At 40.9% G+C, this 9006-nt stretch overlaps 1 protein-coding gene across 1 annotated transcript; it reads right to left on the reverse strand.

The window, feature by feature from the left end:
• Positions 1–516: 516 nt before the first annotated feature.
• On the reverse strand, positions 517–2316 carry LOC121854007. The gene has a single exon (XM_042348395.1). It carries the CDS (start codon positions 2314–2316, stop codon positions 517–519), a length of 1800 nt encoding a protein of 599 aa, XP_042204329.1.
• Positions 2317–9006: the final 6690 nt, after the last annotated feature.

The following is a 9006-nucleotide window of genomic DNA, read 5'->3' on the forward strand; positions in this document are numbered from 1 at the left end:
AAAAGAATATATTATTAGTTATTACAGAGAGATGATTCTTTGCATTATTACTCAGATAAACCTCTACTCAAATAATGGTTCTGTCCAAGAATGCATGTATAGGCTTCTTTAAGTCTAAGGTCAGATAGATTCAGAATAAGTATTAACTCAACTATAAATAAAATTGAATGTTTTGCGTCCAATAGTAAAACAAATAAACAATTTAATGAATTTGATAAAATTATAACAAAAGTATGAACATGTTGGAAAAAACAAGAATTTTAATAAAAATAACTGCCATCTACCATGGATAATGGATATATTGAACACAAACATTGATCAATTGCAAAATAGAAAATAAACATTACCTTTATTTACAGACCAGGCACTTTACGTGACCTGGCCGTTGCAAAGTTTATGATCAACTTTTCGAAGTCAATCGCTCTGAGGATGTCATATTCGACACTCATCAAAGCCAGGTGGTTGAGCCTATCATGACACATTGTAGTACGAAGTCTGTTTTTAATAAACTTCATTTTACTGAAGACGTTCTCCAGAACAATTTGTGACCATGAGCACCAAGTACAGCAGTAGTATTATTTCAACATTTGGAAATGTATCTACAACTTTCTTGTCTATCAACAGCTTGTAAAGGTAATGTGCCCTCCCTTTCTCATCATCTTCGTCTTCAAGAAATAGAGTGAAGAATGCTGTAAACTGCACAAGTTCAACTCCAAGTGTTTGATCCAAATCATTTTTGTACTGAGCAACCAATTTTGCTGCAGCTGCTTCAATTTCGTTACAATTCATTGACTCCAGTTTAGACAAGAACCCGAAAAGTGAACAGGTTTCCTCATAGGCCTTTAACCGTTGATCCAGTGAACTCAGGAACTGATCAATTGCTGGAAGGAAATTTTGAACCCGAAATTTTTCTGACTGTGAGAGGGCTGCTTCTTCTGGTCGTCCATAATCCAATGGATTGAGTCGTACATTTAGTTGACGCTTGCGTGTCTGTGAATAATCCCCAGTTTCTGACATTTCCCTTCCCTTCTTCTCATAAACATGGAAGCAATCTCTTTTTTCTCGTATAAACCATTCCAAGGACTTCAGTATTGCTACCGCTGTGTTCAAATCGAGTTTAGGATCTTGCAATGCATGGCTTGTTGCATCAACTCTGCCAAGAATGCCATGCCAAAACACAGCATAAATAGCAGTCTCTAACTTGCACATCTTATCATGGAGACCATTGGCTTCATAACATGTTTTGCTCGTCTCATTTTCATCTCTTGCTATTTTAGCAAGTGCTACACTTATTGGGAGATAACCTTGGACAACTGCTTTCACTGCAACTGCTCGACAGGACCATCTTGTTGTGGAAATCCTCTTTGGCACAGATACCGGGCCAGACGCTACAGTTTTCAATAAATCACTAAGAATTGCATAACGATGTGTAGAAGCTGTGAAGAAAACATAAATTGCCTCAAGAAAATAAAAACATGAGATAGCTTCTTGACAACATTCAGCTGCAGCTTTTCCAACCAAGTTTAATGAATGACCAGCACAGGGTATCCAAATTGCATGATGATTTTCAGCTACAACTTTGGCTTGCAGACCATTGTACCTCCCTCTCATAGATGTTGCATTATCATAAGATTGCCAACGACAATTTTGAATGTCAATGTCATTGTCTGCAAGAAACTTCATCAAACCTTCAAACATTTCTTGAGCCTTGTGTCCTTGATTTGGCAAGAATTTCACAAATCTCTCAACAGGTGTGTCATGCTCCATGTATCTGATTATCAGAGTTAGTTCATCAATATGGCCTTCATCAGGGGTGGAATCTAGAGAAATTGAGTAATATTTTGAGAGCTTTATACGTGAGATAATTTCGTTCAGTACTTCATTGCCCATTAGTCTGACAATTTCTTCACAGATGGTTGAAGACAAATAGTTTGTATGACCAGTGCCACGATTAGCATGATTCTGGATGTGTTGCCTGAGGAAATCATCATACTCGGCCAAAAGCTCTAGTAATCCCAAGTAATTTCTATTATGAGGAGATCCAATTATTTCATCATCTCCACGAAGAGCTAGCCCTCTTTCACATATAAATTTAAGCACGCTGATCAATCGCTTTAGAAGACTACACCAATACTGCTCAATTTGACGCACATGCGTAGTTAGTTTAGAATCTATACCTCCAGCTCCCTTTGCGCGACTTGCTGCTGACAAAACTGCTTGAATGTGGTCCTTTGATTGCTCATGGACAACAAGCCTATTAGCATGCTTCCAGTCGCAGAACCCATCAGATGTGAACTGAGATCTTGAAACACCCATTAGCTTGCAAAAGAAGCAGTAGACCCGCCATTTGCTGGGGAGAAACAAAGCCAAGAACGCTTTATAACTTCCCCATTTCGATTCCTTCCCTCAAACATGGCTGGTGTGCATTTGCGACTGACATTGTTTGCATCTTTTTGTACTGTTGATTTTGCATCCAAAAAATTAGCATCACTGTGGTGGAGACTCTCAGAACCGTTCGCAGCCCAATAATCAATAAATTGTTTTGTCAAATATTCTGACCATAAGCTAATGTCAATGTCATAATTTTGTGTAGTTGCCATTTGCACTTCAGGAGGCACATGCTTTGATTCAATTTCAATCTCCTCGGCAGTCTGGTCATTTCCCCCTGTAAATAGGCTAGAGCTGCCATATAAAGAGGAAGCTGATGCATCACATGCAGGTACTTGTTCTGGTTGCCTTGAAGGTGAGCTTGCAGAAGCACTGACTAGCTGTTCTGAAGCTGATGGACGAGTGAAGAATTCAGTCAGTCGACGTGTTTTTGTAAATTCTTTAGCTTCTCTCTCAGCACGTTCTTTAGATGTCTTTCTCTTTGCAGCACCACTTTCGAAACGTCGTACACCTTTGTGTCTGTTCATTCCACTCATTTCTGCAACAATAATTTTCTGTCAACAAAGACGGACACCTAATTTTTCGTTATAATTAAAAACGTAACACAAATTGGCCGTTTGCTTTTTGCTACTTTATGGAGAGGTTAATTGATTACTTAACTCCCTGGAACATTTGGACGCCAGCATATTTTTAAAATTTGGAATTTTGGGTAAGATTATGACTTCTCCCTCTGACTTCTCCCGGTCCCACCCCTAAAGCTCGCCGTCGGTTCGCCTCCTTTTCACCATTGATTATACTGTGTTATACTGTAAATACTGAGCGTGGAACTGACAGAAACCGTCATTGACATAGTTAATGTACTCAAAATACATAAAAATAACTCAACTTAATTGCAGCCAATCGACCTGTAGTATCTTAAGGCACAGTTATATATGTGAACGTATATTCTAAGAGCACACCCACCCACACTCAAGCACAAGCATCAATCGACTCTCTCTCACTCGCACTCTCACTACATTTGCAAGACATGTTCTAGGAAATGACAATTAACAAGATCATTCATCACTGAGCGGCGACGACTTCACTCAACAAGCACACATGACAATTCTCTCTCTAATTTTACATCTGCAAGACATGTTTATGTCTACTCTTGGGAAGTTCACGAATCATGGGCGACGCAAGTCTCCTCTTTAATCCACAGACACTAGACAACCGATGTGCAGATACTACACGACCCAACCCCCTCCGACCGACTGTCAACAAACACAGCGCCCTGATGGCATTCGTAATGGAAGTGATAATGAAAAAAAATATATATATTTTTTAATCTCAATTTCGTTATTCCATGTAGTTCATTTTTAATCAATATATGTTTGTGGAATTCAAAATATATTATTAGCAACACAAACAATAGCATTCATTAAAAATATACCGTTCATAGGAAAACCAGATATTCATGAATTTCAAGGAGTAGCTAGCCTAATTTCTATCGCGCTTCTTGCTGAACATAGTTTCACGTGATGGAATAGATAAACATAAATTTTAAAGAATGAAAATAAAAATAATCCAAATGAATAAACAAATAAATAAAATATTGTAATATGTGGAGGCCCCCAGATTGTGGAAGCCCCTGGGCAGCTGCCCACTTTGCCCACTCCTGAATCCGGCCCTGAGACTTTCGATCGGCCGATTATGAGGGGTTAAGAAGGTACCAAGGTGAGGTCGCCTGGGAACAGTCAGGTCAGTCCCCGGTAGGATCGGGTGAGGTCACAGGCGACACAACAATTGACCATGACTATAATATATTCACTAGTATACTACGTAAAGCACAAGAACAAAATATACCACACAGAAAAATTAGGTCAAATAAGAATGAGTCAAGGTGGATGACCAAAAAACTTAAACATGACATAGGAATAAAGAATGGAATTTATAAGAATTTAAAGGGAGTGGAGGAGCAGCTCAGAAATAGGTATAATGAACTATCTAGGAATGTTAAGAAAAATGTAAGGAAGGCAAAGAGGGACTATGAAATCAGGATAGCAAGAGAATCCAAGGCGAATCCCAAGAGATTTTTCCAGGTATATAGGACAAAGGTCAAGGACAAAGTGAGACCATTTAAGTCAGAGAGAGGAGAAGTGATCGATGATAGTGAGAAAATATGCAAAGCATTAAACAGCTACTTCTTATCAGTTTTCACAAAAGAAATTCACGAGGAAATTTCAGAGGTGGAACTGATATTTAGGGCAAATGAAGAAGAGAAATTAAAGAATATCACTATCAGAAAAGAGGATGTTCTTAAGAAGATAATTAAATTAAGGAAGACAAAATCCCCAGGGCCTGATGAAATTTTCCCTCGAGTTTTGAAAGAGTGTAGGGAACAGATTTGCAGACCCCTCGTAAATTTATTTACAAAATCATTTGACACGGGAGTTGTGCCATTCTTGTGGAAACAGGCAAATGTAGTACACATATTCAAAAAGGGAGACAGAGCATCAGCGTCAAATTACCGGCCGATTAGTTTGACGTCAGTAGTGGGGAAATTTATCGGATAAATTATAGCAAATAGCATCCGATCGCATTTAGAGAAAAACAAATTGATCTATGACTCTCAACATGGGTTTACAAAGGGAAAATCTTGTCTAACAAATCTGCTGACGTTTTGTAGGAAGGTCTTCGAGGTAGTAGATAATGACGAAAATTACGATGTTATTTACTTAGACTTTAGCAAAGCATTTGACAGAGTACCGCATCAGAGGCTTCTGAGAAAAATTAAGGCTCATGGTATCGAGGGTCCGCGTAGATGGTGTTAAATCTGAGTGGCGCTGTGTAACCAGTGGGGTTCCCCAGGGGTCAGTACTGGGCCCACTCTTGTTCATAATCTACATAAAAGATCTAGATACTGGGATCAGCAGTGACATAAGCAAGTCTGCGGATGACACCAAAATAGGGCTGCAGATTAATTCAGGGCAGAATGCAAATGCACTACAGGAGGATTTAAATAAACTGCAGGAGTGGTCAGAAAAATGGCAAATGAAATTCAACACCAGCAAGTGCAGCGTACTTAATATTGGAAGAACAAATACTGTCAATGTACACAGCCTTAACAACATCAACCTAGAGAAGTCGACATGTGAAAGAGACTTAAGGGTATTTCTAAGCCCGGACTTACGGCCTAGAAAATGTATAGATATGTAAATACCAAGATATGTGAACACGCCTGACGCCAGGACTCTGTTACCATTCATCGTACCATTTATTCACATGTCTGTATTACTACATATTATTATAGCATGTCTGATATCTATGCTTATGTCTAATGCCTATGTTCACTTACTATGTCCCGATATACTATGTCTGTAACGCGTTAGTCGAGTAACTAGAAGACCTCATTTATTGTCCTAGTAATGTCTAGCAACTCTCCTTGCCTAGCTAGCTAATTTCCCTCAGATGGGCTTCGGCCTGCCTACGACGAGGAGTTCCTTGTGCTGGCTCCTGTTCCTGTACCGGTTGGTTATCCCGCCAAGTCTTGTACCACTTATTGAATATATCTACTGCTCGTGCTATTGGAGTTTGAAGAACCTTGTCTAGGATTTCATCCCACCACAGAAAACAGTGCGTTAATGTTCGAAATAAAGCAAGCAGAGTACTGTATTAGGTTTTATATCTAGAAATGTAAGTAATAAGAGTGCGGAGGTCATATTGCAACTATATCTTGCACTAGTCAGGCTGCACCTCGATTATGCTGTTCAGTTCTGGTGCCCTTATTATAGAATGGATATCAATTCACTAGAGTCGGTGCAGCGACGAATGACGAAAATGATTCCGGGACTTAGAAACCTTCCATATCAAGATAGGTTAAATAAACTATACTTGCATTCCCTAGAAAGACGAAGAGGAGATGTGATAGAAGTATTTAAGTGGGTGCAAGGAATCAATAAAGTGGATATAGATAAAGTTCTTATAATTTCCGAGCAGGATAGGACTCGTAGCAACGGATTTAAGGATAAGTTTAGGTTTAGGAGGGAGATAGGAAGAAACTGGTTCACAAATAGGGTAAGTGCTGGAACGCTGGAAGGTTTTAAATGGAGGCTAGATAGATTCATGGATGATAGAGAGGTAGTAACTCTCGACAGGAGATGCCATTCACAGGCCAACCAGCCTATTGCAGACTCCTTATTTTCTTATGTTCTTATGTTAAGCCCGACAGACAGACAGACACACGCACAGACAAGACCGACAGACAGACAAGACACAGACACGCAGACAGACAAGTCCGACAGACAGACAGATAAGACACACACACACACACAGACAAGACCGACAGACAGACAGATAAGACACACACACACACACGAACCAAGACCGAGGAACAGACATGAACTTGAACACGCAGATAAAGACAAGACCGACGACAGACTAGCACACACAGACAAGACCGACAGACAGACAGGACCCGTGAACAGACAAACAAAACACACACACACAGACAGACAAGACCGACAGACAGACAACAACAATGCCCTTCCCCGGAGCTATAGGAAGAATATTTTGATTTATTATGAAAAAAAAAAAACTTATTCATGAAGCTGACATCTCATTCACCTGCGTCAGATATTATGTGGCTGACAGTTCGTTCATGACGGGATAAACTGTCAGCCACCCGGTGAGTGGGTGGAAAAGTGCGTCAGATAGTGAGTGTGTAGGAAAGTGCGACAAGCGATAGATGAGTTACCGTGTTGAGTGGTCGCTGAGTACAGGTGAGTGTGAGTGTCCGCCCGCCGTCACCACTCACGCCACACTGACACTACACTCACCAACCCTCTCCTCACCTCCCCTCCCATCCCTCACCTCCCCTCCCACCCCTCACTTCCCCTCCCACCCCTCACCTCTACTCCCACTCCCTATTTCTCCTCCCACCCCTCACCTCTACTCCCACCCCCCCCACCTCTTATCTAAATGGATCCAAACTACAGCTACACATATGACGATGTTTGGACTAAACCATTTGTACAAAGTTGAGACACAACAGCGGTTCCTGCCACCCTGGCGGACAGTTCCCTTCGGTATCACAATACCGACATTTCCGCCTAAAAAATTAATTATACAAAGTATTTATCTTCAACACACTGCCAAAGTGAGAGCTCTTGAACACATACACACTCTACAGACTGATGATAATATCACACAGACCATCTACACTGATGGATCTCTTAACACCGCCTGTGGGAGGGCTGTAAGTACTATTGTTGTGACTCAACCTGACGGTAATATAATTGAGAAAGGAGTTAGAATTAACAACTGGGAATCCACTCTACAAACTGAATTAGTTGCCATACTCACAGCTATTAAATTCATTGAAACCACTGTTACTGACAGTCTCATCATCACTGACTCTCTATCCTCACTACTTGCCCTTGGCACCCTCGACTCAGGTTGTCACGCTCTTGTCTCTGAAGCCAGACACAAATATGCGTGCCTTGTTGACGGGGTGTCAGGGTCAAACTGTTGTGGATCCCCTCTCACATAGGCCTCATAAAACATGACAGAGTTGATGCCCTCGCCAAACTCGCGTCTAACAAAGACACCGTTGAATACAATTTGGGTCTGTCAAAAAGAACCCTTAAAACTGTAATTAGGAAAGAACTTATTGATGAATTTGACGCAAGTAGACAAGTGCAAACAGGCACTAGTCGATCCATAGTTTACCATGATGAGATGTATCAAGTGAAACATGTATATGGAGCAAGTAACAAGATCACTAGATTACAAGATGTTGTAACCGCTAGAATAAGGTTAGGATATAAGTACCTCTGGCAGTATGTTCCTCAAGCAGATGTAAACAAGACCAAATGTAAAGTGTGTGGCCAGACATATGGCCACACACTTGAACACTACGTCCTCGACTGTGTGAAGATAGAACCTTTTAGGGACAGGTCCAAGCACACTGTGTGTGAAATGGCACAACACTTATCTCTAATGGCAAGATAGCCGACATATTAAGATTGTATCCACTTTTTTGCACTTAGTAACTATATCAATTCTCATGTACAGAACCAAATACATAATGCGCTTGAATACTTCTCACGCAAATGTGAATAACAAGTGTGAGGCCAGACATATCGCCTGTACTCACGCAGTTGTGAATAAGTTACCCTTCATGTATAGAACTAAACAAATAATGTAATTGAAATACTGTGTAACATTCAGTGCCATAGTATCCTGACCACGGGGGTTAATTATTATGACCCGTTGTAAACTCTACTCTGTAATCCTTTTGCGCTACCGCTCACAAGATCAGTGTGGGGTGCACAATAAACTAGCCGCTGTAAGCGGCAAAAACAAAAAATAATCCTTCAACTCCTCTCCTCATGTCTTCTCCCGCCCCTCACCTCCTCTCCCACCCCTCACTTCCCCTCCCACTTTTTTTGTAGAGAAAGGAGGGGTGAAGGAAGATTAGAGGTGGGGGAAGGAAGTTATAGTTCGGAAATTGAAGAAATTTAGGAGGAGGTAAGAGAGGGCGGGCTGACCGCCTAGCTAAGCTAATGGTGTGTTAGGGTTGTGTCATGGGTTAGTTATTGTCTGTCGGTACAGGCACTTGACATCCTACCCTGTCCC

The sequence above is a fragment of the Homarus americanus genome, unplaced genomic scaffold, assembly GCF_018991925.1.
Source record: "Homarus americanus isolate GMGI-L3 unplaced genomic scaffold, GMGI_Hamer_2.0 scaffold57717, whole genome shotgun sequence".
NCBI lineage: Eukaryota > Metazoa > Arthropoda > Malacostraca > Decapoda > Nephropidae > Homarus > Homarus americanus.

Coding starts and splice junctions, on each gene's coding strand:
- LOC121854007 (XM_042348395.1), bottom strand. CDS start 2,316: ATGGGTGTTTCAAGATCTCAGTTCACATCTGATGGGTTCTGCGACTGG.